The sequence below is a fragment of the Callorhinus ursinus genome, unplaced genomic scaffold (assembly GCF_003265705.2).
Source record: "Callorhinus ursinus isolate GAN/ISIS: 27379988/994484 unplaced genomic scaffold, GSC_fseal_2.0 scaffold6, whole genome shotgun sequence".
NCBI lineage: Eukaryota > Metazoa > Chordata > Mammalia > Carnivora > Otariidae > Callorhinus > Callorhinus ursinus.
The window spans coordinates 67,965,192-67,988,331 of record NW_027397068.1 but is presented as its reverse complement, the minus strand read 5'-3'; the positions used below and the strand labels follow the sequence as shown (position 1 = coordinate 67,988,331).

The window sequence follows — 23,140 nt, the reverse complement described above, 5'->3', positions numbered from 1 at the left end:
TATCTGCAGTGAGAGTGTGGGTGCTGTTTTGTTTATTTCTGTTGCTAGCATGCTGCTTATCACCAGCTGTTGGAAATTTATTATTTAAATTGTCTTTTATTGCTGTTGTTCACATACCTTGCCTAGTTTTTACCCCCCACCCTTCTTAATTATTCCTTTTGCACCCTGGAAGTGTTAACCCATAAGTCTAAAAACAATGATCTCATTGTAGTTGAAAAACTACTTTTACAAGAACTGGAATTAGTAGTCATATGTGTAAAATACAGTTTTTTGTTGTTCTTTAGTGGAATTTAGATGTATCACCAAAGCAGCTATTTTGGGATTTTACACAATGTAGATTCTTTTTATAGAGTTGTGTTTTGTAATATTTGGCATGATATTGAAATTTAGTGTTTTTTTTTTTCTCCCCTGATCTTTTAAATAGAAAAAGCAGGGCTGCTTCTACTGTGAGAGTCTTTGTACACTGTTAACTTCCTTTTGGAAATGCTGCTCCATGAAAGGTTTTTCTTGAGCCCCTCAAACATTTTGAATTTGTAAAAAGTAGAGCTAATTGAATGCTTTCTTTTTGCAACCTACAATATGGCTAGTTTTTGATGACATTGATATGAAGCTAAAAATGTTTGAATAGCTTCCTGGATCTGTATGAAAGAAGCATGTGTCTGTGGAGCTAATCTGCTGTTTAATCAACTAAGACCAGAGGAAATAATTCCTAAAAATAGAAGAAATTTGGTAACTCCTTCTCTAATCTGGTGGAAATACGTGTTGAATTTTGAACTTGAGCTGCTGAGTCTTTTGATAAAATAAAATGGCATGATCTTTGATGAAGGTTTGTGACACAAGCTTGATTTTTGTAGCAAGAAGGAAATGGCGCTGCTGAAGGCAGTCAGTGAATTTTAAATATGGTGTGCGGTTCTGGCTGAGGAATGAGTGGAAGATGGTGGTGTCTTTAAGACTCCTTCGTCAGGCTACCGTGAAAATGCACTGAGAAACGATAGGAATTTTTACAGCACATCACCTGATAGGCAATAACTGCATGGGTGGTTCTGCTTTTAGGTCAAGGATGGTGCAGAAGAGAAAACGCATAACTCATTACACAGTTCATCCCTCATTCTTGTCAGATTCTTGAGCATATTTCAGCTCAAGCAGAACGAGGACCACTTAGTGCATTGTTTGGGAGTTGGATGGATTCAGAGGGATGGTGAAGGTCATTTCAGGTTTTAAAGAGTGGAAGTTTTGAGTCCAGCAATTTAGTGATTGCATTGTTTAACCACCAGACCTGTGTGGTTGCAGACTCTCCCTGGTCTTCTTAAAGCAGTTTTCATCTTGGATAAGCGTGTAGTTCACCATCCTATTACTACCAGAAGGCACACAGGTTTCTGCTCCTCAAACCAGCCTTTGGTTTTAAGGATGAGAGTTGAATGAGAGACGAAACAAGCTGCTTTTGAATGAAGTGAAATGTCACATGCAAAGATACATCTCCTAGCATTCCTACCAGACTCAAAAAGACTGGATGAGAGGTTTGGGGTTTACCTGGATGTGGTTGGTTCCATACAGGATGATACAGAAGCCATCCTAGAGACAGGTGGTTTCCATCTTGTTAAAGAATAAAAAAGGGAAAACTTGTCTTACTCCATCTGGCAGTCCATTTGAGAATGTCTCTCATTCTTTTCCAGTCACTGAGCTTGTGTTCACCGAGTACCTGGAATGTGCTAAACACTTGCTAAATCTTACAGATGGGGGTGGGAAGTTAGGTAAGAGCGTACTTCTCAAGGGCTTAGTCTGGGTATTTTACACTAAATGCTGGATATTTTAGACTTAAATGGCGGTTGAAAATGCCAGCTGCCAGCTCCGGGACAGCCTTCCAGCTAGCACTTAAGGTTGTTGAGACTTTCGAATCAGAATGTTGGTTAGTTAGTCATGTATGTATGTATGAATAAGAGAATGTAAGCAGGGGGAGGGGCAGAGGGAGAGGGAGAAGGGAGAATCTCAAGCAGACAACCCGCTGAGCTAGGAAGCTAATGTGGGGCGAGATCATGACCTGAGCCGAAATCAAGAGTCCATCAGCCACCCAGGTGCTCCCAGAATTGGAATGTTTTAATGGAAGCCTGGTGTGGTGGGTGGTAGTGGATGGAAATCACCCACTGCATTCCCTATATTTATCTTGGACTCCAGGCTGAAGCAATGTTAGCAGGTCATATTAGGCCTCCAGTCCATTCTGGGGGGAGGTTACCTGAGAAGTCAGGATCATTCCAAGGTCAGCCTAACAGTATCTAGTGATTCTCTATGACTTCTTTTTTTGAGGTTGTTCAACACCTTGACAGGATCCCATCCATACTTCTATTCCCCACCTCTGAGATAATGTGGGAATTAGATTAGCCTCTGAAGAATGGATGCATTCTTCTCCAGGTCATCACCCTTCTGCAGAAAACCAGAACAAGCATCATTTTTTAGTAGTCTGGCTCATGGTAAAGATAGGCAAGAGTCACTGCCCCAGGAAGAATTTTGGTATCACGCTGTTTCTTTACCAGTGTTCTGCCAAACACATCTCTTAATCACCTGGTAGGACATTTGAGAAATGAATGCATGAGGATCCCTAAGAAGGAAAGTCAATTCAGGACACTTAGGCTTGGTTTTTAAGATTGCACATCCATAAACAAGAACTTCCTAGCCTCAGGGTCATCTTTTATAAAGTGAAGCTTACCTTAAATGAATCCCCAGCCAGGAAGATTATCTGGGCTGGACTGATTCTGATCGGACTTACCAGAATTGGTCTAAAGCTGTGAGTTAAGCATCTGATGCATAGGGGCAAAAAGGAGCCTAGACACATTCGATTTTTTTAAGTCCCTCAAGAGAAAGAGATTTGAGGTAGACCATTTCCCTGAGGATGAGGTACTCGCGGTGCAGGTCTCTCAGGGAAGACACCGCTGGTTGGTATAGTGGCAGGTTAAATGTTTTGAAAAGTAACTCTCATAGTTAACCTGCACCTTGCACTGGGTCTAGATACATCAAAGGGGCTGTTTCTACAGTTTAATGTTGCTTGCTCATTTCTGGTTGAGCCCATCCCAACAGTTGAGTGAGAAGATTCAGCCAAGAATGTCTTGGGTTTGGTTCCTGCCCTCCTGACTGTGTTCAGGGGTGCTGTTTTTTAAGAAAAAAAATTATAAATATGTCTGAAGACTCAGCCAGTTACATGAGTTACATAAGTAATTGGCTGAATAAAATAAAATACTCCAGCCTGGATAACGTTAGATTGTAATTTGAAATCAAGGGTTTATCCTTTTCTTTGCTTTTGCTCATAGGCAATACCTTAAATATAGAGAGTGCTAGTTTCATTAATTGAACAGAATATTGTGGACAAAATATTTGACAGATAGATTATGTCTAGATATTTATATGCACACAGGTGGAGAGAGAGCTATATATATATATATATATATATATATATGTATAGCTATATAGTATATAATTTATATGTGTGCAGATTTGTAGCAAAGTATTATTTGGGGGAATTAAAATCTGGACTTCTGATACTGAAAACACATTTCATTTTCAATTCAACCTGAAAATGACAAAAGTTTAAATTCGTTTTCTCTGAAGAAGTGCATTTTCTATTGTCACCATCTTTCTATGCTAATAGCATTGTGATAATTCGTAAGACAAGGTTGAGTAGACAAGATTTCGCTTTAATAATTGCTTAAAAGGAGATAGGATAACATTGTTACAGTGATGGTCTTTACGTGTTAAGCTGTTGGTCAGCTTTTACAAGATTAATTTTGATAGGGATCTACATAAGGTATTTTTTAGATGAACCAAAGGGTTTTTTTAATCAGTTCGTTGTGTCAACAGAGTGTCCCACTTTGCCTGATGGGTTAGATGGACCTGGCTATTTTAACTGACAGCTGGTCTGGACCAGCCGACCGTTCATCAAGTAGGGAACGTGAGTGCCCAGCCCATGCCAGGCTCTACAGACGGTGTCGTCCTGGGATCGTCTCATAAGCGCGCCCTGTAATAGTTCTTGAGAAAATTATATTTCCATTGCTCGTTGTCTGCAGAAGAAAGAAGGAGGAAGAAATAGAAGCAGAAAGAAAGAGAAGATTTAAAAAATAAGACTGGTCTCTGTGTTTGTTCCTAATAGTCTCCTGCAGACAGATCTCAGAAGATTCATGCTGGTGATGAAGTCATTCAGGTTAATCAGCAAACTGTGGTGAGTTTGTTCGTTGAGACTTCAGATGTTTAATATTCCCCTCTAGAACTTTTAACTAAATCCAAAGCCATTTTGCTTGAATTTTTTAAATTTGCGATTTCTATCCCAATTTTCCGTAGTTTTAAGTAATGCTGAGATAAACATGCTGGTGTCTGCTTATTTGCTCACCACTGATTTCCTTGAAATAAATTCATAGATTTGATTTTTGATAATTCACAAGTGAGTCCCTTCTCCTCATTTTCTTTCTCTGAAGGTGGGATGGCAACTAAAAAATCTGGTGAGGAAATTGAGAGAGAATCCTACAGGAGTCGTATTACTGCTTAAGAAGCGCCCCACGGGTTCTTTCAACTTTACCCCTGCTCCCCTGAAAAACCTCCGGTGGAGACCGCCCCTGGTGCAGGTATCCGTTATTGGTTGTAAACCTTTCTCTGCCAGCCACGCGTTAACCTTGCCGAGGATGGGATTTGTCTTCAGAAAGAACAGTTACCATCTGAAGGTGATTGGTTTCTCGGGAGTTTGTGTATGCAGAATCATTCTCTAGTTCTACTTCAGTGAAAATACACATTCTAGATTTTGCACTAGCCACGTGTGACTATTTAAATAATTAACATGAAAAGTCCGGTGCCTTGGCCTCGTTAGCCACATTCCAGAGGCTTGGTGGCCTTGTGTGGCCAGTGGCTGTCATCATCGCTGCAGAAAGTTCATTCTGGTCCTTTTCCCCTTTCCTGTCAAACACATCTGACGGTACCCAGTTTGAGCACTAACCCTGGAAAGACTAACCCCTGCCTTGGCAGGTGAAGTCCTGCCAGGGCAGGAGTAGGGACCGTGGGAATAATCCACACAGTGGGGAGTGTATCACCACATTGTTTAGTTCAGACCTGGCAGCCTTGGGTGATAATCAAAAGCAGACAGACTTACAGTATCGTACTGTATAGTATTGTATAATTCTATACGAACAAGTACACTCCTTTATTGCCTACACCTGGGTGGAGTGTACTCAGGGACCAAAACCCTCCTGATACCATGGGTCCTAAGTGTTTATTTCTTAAATTGTGAATAAAAAGCAATGACATCTTAATGCCCTTTTTAAAGATTGAGATTGCAATTTATATGGAACTGTCTGCCACTTTACTGTTCATCTTCGAATGGAGGGAATGGTAGCCATCTCAGGCTATCAGTTTGGACCCTTGGTGATGCGTAGAGCATTGGAAATACACCTGCATGTGTACCTTAATGGGGGGGGGTTAAAATAAATAACAGGATATGGAGTAAGGAGGGGCACATGATTAAAATCACTTCTTAAATAATAAGTGATTAATACATGATTTAGAAGTCAACTCCTATAAAAAATCATCTCTTAAATAATAACAATATCAATCACACTCCAACTGTGATGGGGCAAGTCCAGTGAAAGACTCATGTTAAGAGGTCATTTGGAAGAAGCATGAAAAAGACTCGTGGAGCAGCACAGCATAGTGGTTGGGCGGGGGGCTTGGAATTAAACTTCTCCAGTTCAAATTCCAGCTCTGCCACCTGGAGGTCTCCCCCTAAAACAGGGCTGTGACTCTGAGTACATTCCAGTCCTTATGGGGCCTCTGATAAGGTATTTAATCTTTCTAAACCTCACTCCTAATTATTAGTATTTACTGTGAGAGAAGGCTGGGGCTCCTGGGTGGCTCGGTTGGTTAAGCGTCTGCCTTCAGCTCAGGTCATGATCCCAGGGTCCTGGGATCGAACCCCGCATTGGGCTCTCTGCTCAGTGGGGAGTCTGCTTCTCTCTCTCCTCCTGCTTCTTCCCCTGCTTGGGCTTTCTCTCTCTCACATGCGCACTCTCTCTCTCTCTCAAATAGATACATAAAATCTTAAAAGTAAAGGCTTTGGGCTAAGGGATGAGGAAGGCAAGCAAGGCAGGAGTGAAATGTGACCATGAACCTGGCTGGTGATACCAGTGACAGAAATCAGAGAGTCAGGGACGGCAGAGACGGTGGGTCTTTTGAGCATCTTTGAGTTTGAAGCGAGGGAGGAAGATTCAAGTGGCTGTGGTGGTAAGTGAAAGTTATTTTGAAGTACAGGCTAGAGTTAGTTCTTTCACCTCTGGACATTCACTTAAGAAGGACATGCTTCCTTCCTCTCTGGCTTTGTCCACCTTCCTGCCAAGTCCCAACAACTGTGCAGTTTTGGGGAGCAGATGATGGTGAGGGAGGAGACACCTCGTTTTGCTTCTGACCGAGGGAGAGAACCACCATCACAACTGAGAGGCCGTTTTTACAGCTTAGCTACCAAATGTTCTCATGATGCGTCCAGGATATTTTCAGAATATAAATTCTGGAACGCCAGCACTCCCTGGGCATTGCTGTGTGTCATTCTCCAGGCTTCATGCCCAGGCACCCACCTCATGTGGGAGGGAGCTTCTTTCCTTCTTGTCAGCATCATTAATGTGGCCTGTCCCTGAGAAGGTGTCCTTGTTCTGTTTCTAGGCCACCATCCTGGTGAACGAAAGATCTTTTACAGCCGCCATCATCAATGCTGGAGTCTTTGGAGAGCGCTTACTCTGTGCCAGTGTCATTCTTTACTTTTGTTAGCACTTGTGGAGGGCCTCCCTCCTGGCCCCGTGTTTTCAGACATTGTTCAAGGTTGACGGATTGAGGTGTTAATCAGTTCCATATTGAGTAGGGTTGACTGCGTTAGTGGCCAACATCCAGGCTGTAGGGATGATGTCACAGGAGACTAAAGACTAAGCCCCCATTTCTCTTGAGCCTGGAGGTCTCCCCCTAAAACAGGGCTGTGACTATGAGTACATTCCAGTCCTTAAAATCTAGCTCATGGTCTCATTTTGGGGGGCCTTTGGGGTCTTCGATCACCATCCGGGCTGGATAGGGTTTGAGATGCCAGGGGCCAGGCACAGTTCTCATGTGCCCCCACCCTCCGCCTCCCACTGGCCATCACCAGGCGTCTTCATGCCTCAACTCTGGGATTTCCTCATGGTTCCTTTACCCACCAGAAAGTGTGTCGTCATTGTTAGTCTATAGAAGAGAGAGGATTTGAAGGTCTCACACAAGATTTTTAAAAATAGGTCCTTTGAACCCAATAACATAATTAAAATTAAGCTGTAAGGACTTTAAAGTTTTAAAATTAACTTGTATGGATGTGTGTATATATAATACTAAATTAAACAGCGTAAGGTTGTGTACTTACTATGTGACAGGCAGTGTGCGAAGCCTGTGACATGTATCACTTAATTCACCCTGTGTGGGTGCTATTCTTGTCCCCATTTATGCCCATCTTATAGATGAGGCACAGAGAAGTTAAGTGCTTTGCTCAGAGATACACAGCCAATGAGAGCTGTAGCCACAATAGCACCCGGACAGAGTCCCAAGCCCATGTTCCTAGTCCGTGATAGCATCGTTAGTGATTTGCATGAACTAGCTCATTCAATCTGCACTGTAGCCCTTTGCAAGAGGTACTATCAGGATGGCTGTTTTTTGAGGAGGAAACTGAGCAATGGGTATTTAAGTGATTTGCTCAGAGCTAGAATTCTAACCTGGCTCCCAAACCTCTACCTTTTTTTTTTTAAAGATTTATTTACTTGAGAGAGCACGCAGGCATGCACAGGTGCGGGGAAGAGGGGCAGAGGGAGAGAATCTTTCAAGCAGATTCCATGCTGAGCACAGAGCCTGATGAGGGGCTTGATCCCACAACCCATGCGATCATGATCTGAGCCGAAACTGGGAGTCAGATGCCCAACTGACTGAGCCACCCAGGCGCCTTCCACCCCCTACCCCCAAGCCTCTACCTCTTCCTATGCCTCTAGTTTTCTAAAACTCCCAGTTAATTCTGAATGTCTCAAAGACTACAAATTGAATTGTTGCTAATAGTTGTAAACACACAAAGGACCTCGGCCCTCAGTGTTGGCTTTGGGGAAGGAGAGTTGCCCAAGAATAATCTCCCCTCCCACCCTTTGCTCTGGCTTCCATCTCAGACCTCACCTCCACCCACGACGGCCCAGCCCCCTGAAAGCGCTATGGATACCTCGCCGAAGAAGGAGAAGCCAGCCATCCTGGATCTCCATATCCCTCCTCCACCAGCTGTTCCCTACTCCCCCCGGTATGTCGGTGCCCGTTCAGTGTGCACGCCTGTTTCTTGTGCATGAAGATTCTGAGTGGGGGTGTGAGAGCCGGGAGGATTTTGAGGGCAGGAGTTGGTGAACTCCAGGGTGACAAGGGCTGAGTCTTGACATCGTAGTTGTTTGAAGAAGTGTCATCCCGGGAGTAGTGGGGGGCGGGAGGAGTGGGTGGAGGGGGTCACAAGGTCCAGACTTCCAGGTACAAGATAAAGAAGTTGTGGGGTGTCATGTACAGCGCGGTGATGTAGCGAACAATACTGTATTTTATAGTTGCAAGTTGCAGAGAGAGATTTTTAAAAGTTCTCATCACAAGAATAAAAGAATATGTAACTGTGTGAGGTGATGGATGTCTTAGACTTTTTGCAGGATCATTTCACAATATATACACATATCAAGCCACTATGCTGTACGCCTGAAACAAATACAATGTTATGTGCCAGTTGTATCTCACTAAAACTGGGGCGGAGGGGACGTGTGTGATCCTTTAGGGGGAAGTGTAGGGATGGATCCAGGTTTCATGGGCCTTGAAACTGTGCAGTTTGGTGAGGAGGGGCTCGACGTAAAGAAAGCACGTGCTCTTGGGAATGCGTTGTTCTAGTTCCTCCCAGAACGTCAGCAGGGGGTGTTTGGGGGTCCCTGAAGCTGAAGTTTCGTTCCATATAAGGTAAAAATCACCTCTGGGGAGGAAGATAATAAATTTTTTTATGCGGCAGGTTGAAGTTACGGCTTTATTTTACGGAGAGAGTTGTGTTCTTCATAGGACTTCAGAAATGTCAGTGGAGGTGTGATACTCTGTATTTGTGCATGCGCGTGTTTGTGTGTGTCTGTTAGAAATTCTAATGGAAAAAATTCTTAATTGGTACATGGTATAACGAGGCTAGTCACATTAGCTATTCCACAGGGGATTATTTAGGTGTGAAATACAGGCTTATTTATATCAATTTACCCATTTACAGAGAATTTGGCTCATTTAGTCAACATACATTTAGTGAGTGTGGGGCCCGAATCACCATCTTACACAAAACAGATGCAGTTCTTACCCCCAGAGAACTGCCAATGTCTTAGTCAGCTGTCCAAGAATAAATTGAGAAATACATAATTATGCTATAATATTTCATAAGAAAAAGTTCGGGCTGAACTTAACCATGGTATTTTACTTCATACTGGGAGTTTTTTGTTGGTTGGTTTTTGTTTTAAGCTGAGTATTTGATTCTGTCGTGTTTCTTCCATGGGCACAAGGAAGAATGAACACCATTTTCCTCCCCCGGCTTTGGGCTGCCCAGAACTTAGTACAGCACATAGAGAACTTACCTTAGCTGATCAGAGGCATCCTGGTTGGTAGATGGGGACCCTTCCCTGTCTTCACAGACCAGAGTCATGTGGTCACAGGATCTTAAATGTGTTTAAAGTGACAAGTAGTTGCCTTTGCACACGGAGAACACAGTTTCACTGATGACCAGTGTGTGGGTTGTTCTATAAGAAACCAGGAGGCCACTCCCAAACTCCCAACTCTGAATGTTCTTGTCTGGGTCTCAGTGAAGGGTCACAGAGCAGTGGCAGGAAGAAGGGTATCTACATAGTGTAAAGGGGAAGGGGAACTGGAGCTTTTAATCTACTCAGGGGAAACACATGGTGCACATAAGACATATGCACACGTGCATACACACATACACTTACACACCATTAATGAAGGATATCTTCTGAGGAATGAAACACGCAAATGGTTATGGAGAACCAGAGGTGAGTCTTGAGAGCTTTGTGAATGGGGAAGTTATATGCCAGGTTTAAAAGTATAGGAGGAGATGGATTCGTAGAAGGAAAAGGGGGCGCGCAGGCAGGGGGTTCACTGGGAATACCAAGCAGGCAAAGCTGATCTTCAGATTGTTTTTGGACTCAGGTGATGCTGTGGTTTGTCTAGTAGTTTTTATAATGATCACCTAAGAGAGTTTTCTAAATGCAAAAAAATTTAACTAGCTGGTAACTTGGACTCAATTCAAATTAATTTTAAGTTTTATGAAAGCTGACATTTAGAAAGAATTAAGTTGGAGTCCTTAATCCAACACTTGCCAGTTTCTGTATGGGGTTCAGAAAACAGACACTCTCCATTGGGTATGATAAAGGCGCCTTTGTATTTTTTGACATAATTTTCAACCCTAACAACTCCATTACACATCCAGTGTGGTCTTTGCTGGATCTTGGCAAAGATACTACTTGGGGCATCAGAAAGATGGCCCAGTCATCCCTTAACTTGTGATTTCTGTAATAAATAGGAGATTCAGGTGTAGGATAGAAGTACAGGGAACCAGAGCTGTCTTTTCAAAGCCATATTTGTACTTCTTTTATTTAGTAGGATCATGCTATTTACTCTTACCTATTAGGATTTCTGTGTATTGGAGGGGTAACAGAGATCGAAAAACGAATGCTTTTTCCTCCAGTGGAAAGGAGGATTCAAATTTTCTTACGTGTGTTTGCTGGAGGAAGTCGGCCTGTAATTCTTCTCTACCAGAGGATCTTTGTAAGCAACTTAATTATTGCCCACTGTCTTCCAGGGATGAGAATGGGAGTTTTCTTTATGGAGGCCTCAGTAAATGTAAACAGCCATTGCCTGGTCCTAAGGGTTCTGAGTCACCAAACTCCTTCCTGGACCAGGAGAGCCGAAGACGGAGATTTACCATTGCTGATTCCGATCAGTTGCCTGGGTATTCGGTGGAAACCAATATTCAGCCCACAAAAATGAGAGAGAAAACACCATCTTATGGTACATTTCTGAGTGTTTGTTTTGTTCTGCCATTTGTTTTTCCTTCCCTCCCCCACACACCCTTCCTTATTTGGAACTGTTGGATGAATTTGGCAGACTTCAAGGGTAATCTGAGGAAAACATAAACCTCAATGAAATTCTAAGTATGAGACCTTTATTCATCTCTCTAAAGCGAAGTCTTGTTGAATCATTACTCTCTGCCTGGCATCAAAGCCCAGCGGAGTGAGATCATGTTACAGTTTTAACTTGCAGCGCCTGGGTTTTAGCTTGGAGTGGCTTTGCTCTGTAGATACACAGACTTCAGGTCAGCCGGCCTCTGTCCTCATTGCTTGCCATGGAAATGGGATGCTTTAAAATACTTTTCTTAGTTTACAGTAATGTTATTACTTATGGTTAAGTGAGTGTGATATGGGGGGAGTCTTAAGTTATAAACAAAAGGGAAGATTCTCTAAGGTCCAGAAACTCTTGTCAACTTAGCGCGTTCCTTCTCCTCCCTTTGAAGGCAAGCCCCGGCCTTTGTCCATGCCTGCAGATGGGAGCTGGATGGGGATAGTGGACCCTTTTGCCAGACCTCGAGGTCATGGGAGAAAGGGTAAGTTTAAGCAAACTAAAAACACACCAAACTGGAGTCAGAAGAGCCATGGCCCTCGTTTCAACCCTATTCCTAGTTGTGCTGTAATAACCAGATAGAGGACCCCAGCCTGAGTCCTGTCTTCTCATCTATAAAATCGGAGTTGCTGAATCTCTGAGGCCCTACCTGTTTCTGGAATGGCAGAATTATATTATCCTAGTTAGTGACTGAATCTCCTCATTAGCATCGTGTGCTTTAAAAAGGTTGTGGGGGCACCTGGGTGGCTCAGTTTGGTTAAGCCTTTGACTCTTGATTTCAGCTCAGGTCATGATCTCAGGGTTCTGGGATCGAGCCCCGCATCGGGCTCCCTGTTCAGCGGGGAGTCTGCTTCTCCCTCTCCCTCTGTGCTCTCTCTCTCTCTCTCTCTCTCTCTCAAATAAATAAATAAATAAAATCTTAAAAAAATAAAAGGAAGAAGAGAAAAGTTCTGGAGGCTCAACTTCCAAAGTGATCAACCCCTCACATCTCCCTGGGCCTTGGTAAAGTTCCTCTCTTAGGAGGAATCCAAATCACCTGGATTATAATAAAGTGGAAAAGGGAGAAGATGTCTGTGTAAGGTCCAGGATACCTTTAATTGGCATGTGAAAATCTGTGGAGCAGTCAGCAGGTGGCAGGGCTGTCCTTTGTTTAGATTTAGAAGCATCAACATCTTCATTGCTATTCTCTTAGGCTTTTAATCTCCGATTTAGCCTTTTTATTTCCTTTCAGTATTGGGAGGTCGCGGTGGGAGGTGGGGAGTGTTAAGTCTGGAAGTGGAGACATACTTGACCTCCTATCTCACCATATTTCCGTTGTAGGATCATTTTAGAATGAAAAGGTGTCTGTCTGCACGATGGGCACTTTAACAAAAAAAAGCAGCTTTCTTGAGAGAGGACTCACATACCATAAATCTGTTCACCCCATCAAAGTGTACAATTCAGAGGTTTTTAATACATTCATAGAGTTGTGTGTCCATCAGCACTGTCTAATTCCAGCGTATTTTATCACTTCAGAAAAGAAACCCCTGCAGGCAGTCATTCCTCATTGCCTCATCCTTCAGCTCCTGGCAACCGCTAATCTACTTTCTGTTTCTCTGGATTTTTGTACTCTCAATGTTTCCTATAAGTAGACTCATAATATGTGGTTCCTTGACGATGGGCACTTCTTAAAAGTAACTACCCCTTTGATTACAAAAGCAAAACAAGTACACTGAAAAGACTGAAGAAAATAAAACTCACCTGTAATCTGCTTTCCCAACCTAGAAATAATCACTCTGAATGTTTTCTGTTTTTTTCCAACTTAGAGAAAAATGTGCAAAATGGAAGAACTAGATGTTTGACAATACTGTGCAAAGTGACTTATTCAACACATGTATGTTTTCTGTAATAACTGCATTAGGAATCTGTCTTAGGGCTGTAGCATGTACTTATTCAGGCTGCTGCTGAACACTTAGTTTGTGCACTCCCCCACCCCCCATCATAAGTAGTGCTGCGCTGAGCATCTTGTACCTAGATCTTCATACACTTTTCGGAGTGGAATTTCTGGGTCGAAAGAATGCTACACGTTGCCAAAGTGCCCTGCATTTTAGGTTTCCATTCACTTTCTTAACTCCCCCCGCCCCCACTCCCATCCCAGGAGCTGTCTACTGGCATTGAGGCTGGGACCATTCTTCCTTGTTTGGAAATGTCTTAAGCGTGGCAGAGCATGAAAATCTTTCAACCCTGTCCATTAAAGGTGAATAATAGTGCCTGCCCTTCATTGAGGGTGACAACCCAAGGCACCTCCACCTTTCCAAATGCTCTTCAGGAGATGCTTCAGGATAAGAACCACTGTTCTAGAAGCATGTGCGACATGCTACAGGCATTGAACAAGAACAGATGGGGAAGGAGTGATAGAATGAGACAGCCTTTTCGCTTTTTTTTTTTTAAATTTCGAGTGAAATTATGAAAAATCTTACACTGGTAAAGAAGTGTGGGCTCTCTGATTCTGCTCTGCCCTTGTGTTGCCTTTCGGGTGTAAAATCTGACTAACTCTGATGGACTCCTTCCATTTCTACTTTCTAAACATCCTGTGGGGTGGGCCTGGCTGTCTTGGAGGCTTTGCAGCCCACCCCTGGGAGGAGGGCAGGGTCTGGTGCCCACCTCGAGGGCATCAGAAGTCTCAGCAGGCTGCTGGCCCAGCTGGACAGGGCTGCGCAGTGGATGGTTATTGTAACGGACTTGTGGGCTTTGTCTGAAAACAGGTGAGGACGCTCTCTGCCGGTATTTCAGTAATGAGCGGATCCCTCCCATCGTCGAAGAAAGCTCCTCTCCCCCGTACCGGTTCTCACGGCCCCCAGCGGAGAGGCAGCTGGTCCGCGGCGCAGACTACGTCCGGGGGAGCAGGTGCTACATCAGTTCGGATCTCCACAGCAGCGCCACGATTCCGTTCCAGGAGGAAGGGGCCCGAAAGAAGCCGGTCTCCTCGGCGGCCAAGTCCTCCTCTACAGAACCGTCCCTGCTGGTCAGCTGGTTTACTCGCCTCAAACTGTTGACTCACTGAGCCCCGCCCTCCAGGGCCTCTTCCCCGTCTCCCGCTCGCAAGTGCCTTGCTTCTTCAGTTGACAACCTGTTCTGGTTTTCATCCACAGTATTATGTAGTGACCTTATGCAGTTTCATCGTTAGTTTTCATTTGGAAGTCACAGACTGCCCTTCTCGGAATTTTGAAGTAATTGGATGGGAACAAATCCGGAGGATCTTAGGTGTTGCCTTGTGGAGGCAGAAGGAGAGAAAGGAGTGGAGTCCGCTTTTCTTGCTTCCTTAGGGTCGGAACACGGAGACACACTGTAAACTGGGGCCTGGGCCAGGAATGTTATGGTCATGAGGAGGAACTGGGCCGTCGTTGGTGCTGGGGGTGGGGCTGAAGTTGGTGTCCCTTGTCACAGAGATGTGTTGGTTTGTGGTCCAACTTCTTCACCTGAAAAAGCCAGTGGAGAAAACATTTTTGTTTTGATTTTTCAAGCTACATACCATATTTGTAAGTGTAGCAGCTTTGACTTTGAAATAACATGTGGCATGCATTTCATGCTGTTTCAAAGAAGTGGTTTAAGTAATTGTAGGCCTGTTACACTTGGCTATTCCCTTTTTGTAACAATCTCAGTATGTAGGTCAGTTAATACAGAAACACATGAATGCGTTGATAGGGCTTATTACACACAGAGAAGTTTATGGTTATTTGTGAGGGGTGTCGTTGTTGTTATATATTATTGTCTTTAAGGGAAAAGAAGCTATAAGATTTGCTGACAGCCAAAGTATCATTCAGAACAATGAAGCAACAATATTTAGGTTTACGAGAGATACATCCGTTTCCATTTTGACTGTGTAACGTCTGCCTTCCAGAAACAAAACAAAACAAAACAGGCAGTTCTTCAAACTTGTATATATTTTGCTAAATAGAAATCTCTTGGAAAGTCTCATGGTCACTAATTTTCAACTAGCATCAGGTATTTTGGAAAAGTGTGTCAGGATATTAACTCTTGTTTAAACTGAATGTATGATATTTTGTTAGAACAGAAAAGTACTATCTTGTTAATTTAAGTGTTTTAAATATAGTTGTATATTTTTCTTACTCTTAGTCACATGTAATTGAAATACTTCTGTTTTGCGTCCTGTGTGAAGCTAATGAAAATGAGTGTTCAAGGTGTTTTCCAATTTATAAGTGACTACCACGGCCACTGCCCCTGTGGGCCCTATTGTTAAAAAACAAAATAAACCCTCCCAAGCATTTTGGGATGTTATGGATTAGAAGTGGGGGTGTTCAGGAAGCACAGTACAGTAACATTACATCTGGGGACTTTTCCGAGGTATTTTCCTAGGCAGAGCTGGTATCCCCTACTCAACGCTCCCCCCCACACACACCCCTGAAATTGTTTACTTTGCTCAAGTGCCTGAAATTCAACGAATTAGAGCTTCTCTGGATTTAGTAAACATCTTCCTTTTTAAGTGAGGGGATTGAATTCAGTCAGGCTTTTCCCATCCCCTCTCTGAGGGAGCTGCAGCTGAAGGCTAGAAGAGGCGTGGAATGCGTGATTCATTGGGTGCTTCAAACACGATGTAAGGGCAGAGCACGGGGCGGGGAGGTCTGGTAACGGGGCTCTGGAGACTAGCCTGGAAGCTCTGGAAAAGGAGGGGCATCAGCCTTGGCCCATTTTACTGTTAGCTTGAGCTGGCTTTATGCCCAGAAAAGGGGATGCCAACACTTCCTCTCAGTCCCTGGATTTGGGAGGATTCTTAGTGCTGCGGTTCAGCTGAGTAATGAGTTAAGTAGCGTTGGAGGTCTTAGCTGCAGGTTGGCCCCTTTTCTGTGGAGAAAATGCAACTTGTGATCAGATGACCATTTCCTCAAAAGGCGTTTTTGGGGGTCAGTCTTAACTACAGGCAGTACCCAACTTAAATTACTGCACCAGATCGGTGTTTTGCGGCTTTGTTCCCTCAAGCTGTAATAGAAGACGAGAAATTTCTGGGTCCTCTACCTTCATTCAGTCAGATGCCACAGCTTCATCTGTATTTTTATTTGGGGCTTTCTCCTGAATTGTGTTTGAGAAATAGATCCCTGCTAAGAAAAAGAAATATTTTTGTATGTAGCTGTACCGTTGAGATACATAAACAGTAGCTTAATACTAATTTCTTAGCCATAAATGGAAGCCACTTGCCTCCATAGTAATCCAGGTTTAATGGTGGGCGTGTGGAATGACACTTTTTGACATGAAACTTTAAAATAGTGATTTTTCCTTTAACCCTACCAGACGCAGCTCAACACCCACCCCTTTTTATCATATATATTTTACAACATAGCTACAATCATCAGCTAAAAGTCACGGATGATAAAACCTATCCTCACACATAAAAATATCACCCGCATTTCCTTTTACGATTCCAAAATGAAATTAATAGGTAATACAGCCAGCCTCTATACACATGCATCAATTTGATGACCTAAGTGACATATAAACAAATATATAAATATAGTGAAATAATTATTTTCCTATGTAATACTCTAGCATGGTTATGTTATAAAATGTATTGAAATAATGAAAGAAGGCACATACTTGCCCCTGTAGATAAAATCGCCACAAATGTGGCAGCCACAAATGGAGACCAGTACAGGTGTGTTCTGTTGGCAACTCAATGCCAGGAACAGACTGATGTCAGTGACATGATTTTCTAAAATGTGGCCAATTGTTGATAAAGTTGTAGACAAAACAAAAGTCTATGAGAGCTACGCCCACCTAGTGCTTACTGGGTGCCTGCCATTGTTCTAAATACTTACCCAACAACTTTATGAGGTGAGTGTCCCTGTTCTTCCCATTTTACAAGTGAGGGAGTTACCCGAGGGTAGAGAGCTGATAACAGCAGAGCTGGGATTAAAATCGAAGCAATTTAGCTCTGCCCTCCTTGTTCATAATCACTTTACAGGCTTCTCTCAATTTGGGGAGTGATTACTTTCCTGAAAATTCCAACACATCTTAAAACTGGACTGAAAACTCCCTGTGTGTATACAGATAAAATGAGATTATAGACTCAGATAATGCTGAGCCGGGTTTCCACCCACATGAGTACTTGGCGGTGCAGTTGAATGCTGTACTGATGGGGAACAGTTTTTGGTTGTAAGGGATCTAACCTGCGGGGCTCATGTAGCACCCAGGCCCCACCTGGTGACCAGCAGTGGCCCTCCCCATCATTGGCACCTCATATTTCCAAAACTGCCTCTAGGATGGTACACCATCCTTTTGAGAACAAGTGATTTAAAAGAAATCCTGTCATCATCATCATCGAGTGTGACTCAGTCTTCATGCTATATTCTTGCCCATCGTCTATCTCTGCTTCTTTCTCCTTGCTTCTCTACCCACCAAACCTGAAGTTCTAGAATCAGTTTTATGGGGTTTTTTGTTTTTCTTTTCCTCCCCTCAAAGCCAAGCAGTTGTTGCTGCCTCTGGCCCAAAGACCATGAATGTTACCGAGTTTCAGTTTGTTGGCCCTCAGAAAACCCTGAGGTATTTACACATAATTTTATCCCTTGAAGAGCTTAAGTAAATTTCTGTTTGACATCTGAATATTATCAGCAAAGAATAAAAGGCGTGGAGCCTTTTTTGCCACCACAGGCATAAATGGGATGGCCTCATGTGCAGGTCTCCATGTGTCTGTGACTAGTCTTTATGGACAAGGGGTTCACATTTTGCTCCCACCCTTGTGATAGAGACCCTGCATCATTTCTTTTGGGTTGAGACTACCTTGGAGATTATATGGAAGGTGGATTTTTTTTTTTAATACATTCATGCTAATCACCTGAAGGTGAGTATTTAAAAATCTGTTGATTAAAAACTGGCTTATATAGTACACAAAAACTGCCCTTTCTGATGTTTCTTCAAATGGATGGAAGGTCTTGGCATGATGAATCCAACCTAGTGGGATCATAGTATGTGGTAGGGGATACCTTGAGAGACTTAAAAAAAAAAAAGATTTTATAACCTGTAGGATATGGGATCGGAAAAAAATAATAATCTTCTTCTTATAAAATTTACCTTATAATTTGCTGGAAATTTCTTAACTGCTAAGTTTTGCCCTACGGGTTTTATTTTTGGCCACTAAAATTACTGCTAGAAATGTGCTGGTCTGACAAAGTTTTGACAAATGTAAGGTTTAAAGTAAGTAAAGGAAAAAGATTATATTAAATTCAGATTTGCTAGATGGCCATGTTTTTCTCCAGTTTTAGGGATATGAGGTCTGTCTGTCCCAAACCCTGTGTGTGTATGTGGAAGAGAATTTTGTCCTCTTAACAAAAGTCCTTCTACAATAATGGCCTATGGCTTACTGATTTGGAAAGAGGAGAGAGAAAATTTTGTCCACAATCAACAAAATAACATCACTCGGCCAGGAGCCTGTCACACACAGTCTTTGAGAACCTTTGGGGCACCTCCTCCACTCCCCTCACATAGAAAGGCACATGGTGTGTGGGGTTATTGAAGACAAGATTGTGGGCATATGCTGACCGTCCTTAGGGATACTCAAAAATTCCATGGCAGCATTCGTGAGGTTCATCTTCTGATTGATCAACTGTTCATGGGCTGCCAATTTATAACAGACCTCAAGGACCAAAACACTTGAGGCTGCAGCCTAGATCATGGGGTTTAATCCTACACCCTCTTCCGGATCCTACCTACTGCTCTATGGTTACTACTCCTGGGAGGATGGGTCAAGTCTGAGCGTCCGTGCCATGCTTGCAACCGAGTGTTACACACGCTCTTCTTTACGGAGTTTCTTGTCTCTCTCAGAAGTTGTGAAACTGAAGCCGTGGGAGAAAGTTAAAAAATAACCCTCCAAGGCATTTCAAAAAGAAGAGCTATCTCACTCCTGAAATCCAGGAATCCGGGGATGGGGATATTTTCATCATTTTCTCTCCCCATGTTCAGATAGCACTGTAAGCACTCAAATGTTTGTGAAGGAAAGATTAAAAGGAGAGGAAAAAATCTGGAAACAAATTATTTTTTTTTCTTGTTCTTCCATAGACCAGACCCATTTTAAGGGATTTACCCTGTGACAAAGACCAGATTTTAAGACCTTCCTTCAACATTTTGATATATCTTGGTCTGAACGTTTTATTTTAGAGAAATGTGAAGGAATTTTAAAAATGAAGCTTGATATAAAGGAATACTGTCTCTGAAGTTAAGAAATTGTCTTTTAATTTTGTCGGTGTCGAGTTCTGTTTTTCCACTTGTAAATACCTCTCTGTCATTCCAACTGAGGCTGTGCCAGGGTAAGAGTGGAGAGATTTCAGGAATTAGTACTAATTTAGGGGTCTTTGACTTTTGGAAATTGGCAGTAGTTAGAAGCAGTTGGGGGCTCAGCTTTTGAAGTCAGATAATCCAGCTGACCCACTTTACCACTTAGAGGCTTTGTGACTTGCATGTTATTTATCTCTCTGCTCCCCAGTTATCTACAAAATGAGGGTAATAATAGAATTGACTTCATAGGCTTATGGGGATTAAAGGAGATAATGTTTGTAAGGCCCCTTAGTATCGTCTACCACACAGCACTTAAAAGATACTGACTTTTGTTGGAACACTCTAGTAGTAGTGTTTACACCATCTTAACCTCTAGTAAATAAGACATTCAGAACTGGTCTACAGAAAATCGCTCATTCTTTTGTCCATAGGCAGCAAAATAATGCCTCTGTCACACAGTCAGAGGGCTGCTGTGCCGTGTGTGACCCGGAAGTGTGATTTTTGCTGGGACAAATCAGTTGCTCAGCAGTGTTAGCTCAGTCAGAACTCTTAAGCGGTAACAGCCTGTCTGACTGGACACATCCAGAATCACAGTATCGTGACACCGGCTTGACTTATTGCCAACATGTCTTCTCTCTTACTCCCCCCGCTCCAGCTTTCTTCAGCAAAATGATGTAAGAAAACAAAATCTGAGCATTTGCCCATCTCCTGTTTGGCTGAATGACTTTTGCCCCTCATCCCCAGTTTGGAGTTGTACCCCCAAACTTATTTCTGTGTTTCATATGGTTGGAAGAATAGGAGTCATGTAGAATGGTACCCATTTTGAAAATGTTCATGAGAATGAATATGAAGTGAAAAGATTGGGTATTGCCTTTGCAGAAGCTGAAAAGGCCCGTCCGTGGACGCCTTTTCCAACTAATGCTGTGGTGGGCTGGGGGTAATTAGGGAAAGAGAACCCATGGGAGGGACAAGGGGGCTGGAAGGTGATGTTTAGGCTTGGCTTTCATTTGCTTTATTGGAGCCGTGCCTGATTTTCAACCATCTGGGCATGAGCAGCGTACCCACCAGACTGTGAGCACTCAGACCAACAGATGCTTAGCTAATACAGACATGAATATTGGTCATGAATATTGTTTCTGGAAGAACTTTCGTGAACGGAGTCCGTATCTGATTGCCCACGAGTCTCAGTTGATCTGTCCGTGACCTGGGACTGGGGTGGGACTGTGGTTATACTTTTTACGGTGAATTTCCCAGCCCCTTCAGGGCTCAGGCTCATGCATTTGTGTCCCTCCTCTGTGAGGGGAACCATGTGAATGTGTGAATTTGGCCATATGAAATAAAAACCTACATAATCAGCAGTCCACACAATTCAACTTAATCATACTTTCTTGCTTCTTTCTCTTTCTAGCAAAACTCCATTCTGTTCTGTACCCTGTGTCACAGTTGCATTTTGTACGAATTGTCTGCCTCTGTGGATCTCTCACTACCCTGAACACCTAATGATGACCCCCAAATGTGATTTTACTCATCTGGTTTATTTCCTAAGAAATAATCTGTTTAAATACTAGAAAAAATGGAAGACAACCATCATGGATTGATGAAATTGGCATATTATTTGTGCTCAGGGCAATGTCAAGGATAGATAAGGGTTGGCCATGGTCATTCAGATCAGAGAAGCAGTAAAAATCAAAACAAAACAAAACAAAGCAAACAACAGCAAAGCAAAACAAACCAACTAGAGCCTGGTATTTGGAGAAGAGAAGAAGCAAACTAAGACCCTTTCAAGATTTTTTTTTTATTTATTTATTTTTAAAGATTTTATCTATTTATTTGACAGCGAGAGCAGGAACATAAGCAGGGGGAGTGGGAGAGGGAGAAGCAGGCTTCCCCTTGAGGAGGGAGCCCGATGCAGGTCTCAATCCCAGGACACTGGGATTATGACCTGAGCCGAAGGCAGACACTTGACGACGGAGCCACCCAGGCGCCCCAAGACCTTTCAAGATTTGCTTCTCCTTTTGCTCTTAGGGCATTTAAATAAATGGAAGAACATTTAAACTAATATTGTTTAGAGTAGTATGTTTTACTTGGAAGTGCCTTTTTCAGAGTTTTCCTCAATGAAGGGATGCCTCTGAAGTGCCCCCTTAGAGGGTATTCGATGATGTTAATTGAATTATACCCTTTAGACAACATAAAGTGACAAATGCTGGGGTGTAAGATTTGATTTGTATGTTAGTTTTAACTAACAACTATTTAATTTTAGCTAAGGCTATTCTCACACCCCTTACTTAGCACTTAGTTCTGGATTCTTAAATCCTGAGGATGGATTCATCCTTCCAGATCCAGTCACTGGGGTGAGTCCCAAGGTCATCCCTATAAGGCTCTCTTTGATCCTACTCTGGACATAATTAACTGGTCTCTCCTGTTTTTCTATAACATTGACTCATCCTGTTAGATGTTTGGCTCTCCAGCTTGGATTATGAGCCTTTCTAAATCAGAGTCTGTGTAACTCCCATGGTAGGCAGTAGAGCAAATATTACTGAAGTAACTAGATGGAAAAATTAATGACAGTACAGTCAGAAAAAAAACGAGAAAATTATTAAAGTTTTCTGTAAAAAAAAAGATCCTATATTAAGGTTTTTTTGCAGACTACTGCATATAGAATTTCATTACATTGGCTCTCATTCTAAAGAAAAACATGGTATCATGTGTCAGAACTCACTTGTATTTATAGGAAGAATACACCGGGCCGTCAACAACAGCTTCTTTGGTTACAGGATTACAGGAACTGCTGAGAACGTAAGCTCGTTCAGAAGTCTACAGAGGACTCATTTAAGACTCAAGACAGGTAGTTTCAAATTAGGCAGAGAAAAATGAACAGTCGGAGAGTAAGGGGCAAAAGAACACTCCCATAAATTTAGGCCAGACGGAGGACCATTCCAGTTTTCTGATGTTGCATTGAAGGAGAGTAATTTGGGCCTGAGAAAGCCAAGTGTGTCAACACGAAGGCTGTTGAGTAGACAGTCTATGTTCCTAAGAACCTTCATCCCGAGGGGGTGAGTGATCGCACTATGGAGACTCTTATTGCTGTGGTTTAGAGACAACAAACAACACTGTTGTTACCATCTGAGATTGTGGACCTCTGGTTTTACAATAACGTTGTCCTTTGCTCACCGGGATGCTGGGCTCGCCTGAGTCTGTGGGGTTTTACACTGCTAACGGACGGAAACAAGCAGTGTCCCCCAGGAACCTACACTCTGAAAAGATGACAAGTAGCAGGAGATGTTCAACTATGATGCCCTTCAAAGATTAAAAGGAAGAAATATCAGGTGATTAAATAAATTAAAAAAAAACAAAAAAACCTCCTTTGCAAATCACAGTTAATGATGAGGATTACCGGACGTCCTTCTGGTTGCTTTTCCCCGTTGGATCCAGCTGGGCACTTTTATCAAAAGCCTTCTTGTAGAATTAACTGAACATGTGGACTACACTTATTACATGGGAAATGGGACTGAATTCTATTCTTGGCAATGGAAAATACTTGGGGTGCACAAATGACAATATCTGCTTTTGTCTTTTTTCCCCTTGCACAGGGAGCACTTGTCCTGAGCGCCCCCAGGAAACCCTGCCCCTCTGCTCTGCGGGCCTTTCGTCCGCGTGCCCTTTTTACCATTACTCTGACTTCTGG

At 42.8% G+C, this 23,140-nt stretch overlaps 1 protein-coding gene across 7 annotated transcripts in view; it reads left to right on the top strand.

Annotated features, from left to right (window-relative positions):
• CNKSR3 (CNKSR family member 3) overlaps positions 1 to 20,833 on the top strand; it is a 134,509-nt gene extending 113,676 nt beyond the window's left edge. For 5 of the 7 annotated variants that reach the window (XM_073894120.1, XM_025866358.2, XM_073894122.1 and 2 more), the window contains 6 exons: positions 4,136 to 4,204; positions 4,458 to 4,604; positions 8,184 to 8,308; positions 10,877 to 11,085; positions 11,588 to 11,677; positions 13,938 to 20,833. In XM_073894120.1, coding sequence (XP_073750221.1) covers positions 4,136 to 4,204; positions 4,458 to 4,604; positions 8,184 to 8,308; positions 10,877 to 11,085; positions 11,588 to 11,677; positions 13,938 to 14,236 — 939 coding nt within the window. In that variant the 3' untranslated portion in view covers positions 14,237 to 20,833. Of the gene's footprint in view, positions 1 to 4,135; positions 4,205 to 4,457; positions 4,605 to 8,183; positions 8,309 to 10,876; positions 11,086 to 11,587; positions 11,678 to 11,721; positions 11,735 to 13,937 lie in introns of all 7 variants that reach the window. The other 2 variants (XM_073894125.1, XM_073894121.1) reach the window with 2 other exon arrangements.
• Positions 20,834 to 23,140: the final 2,307 nt, after the last annotated feature.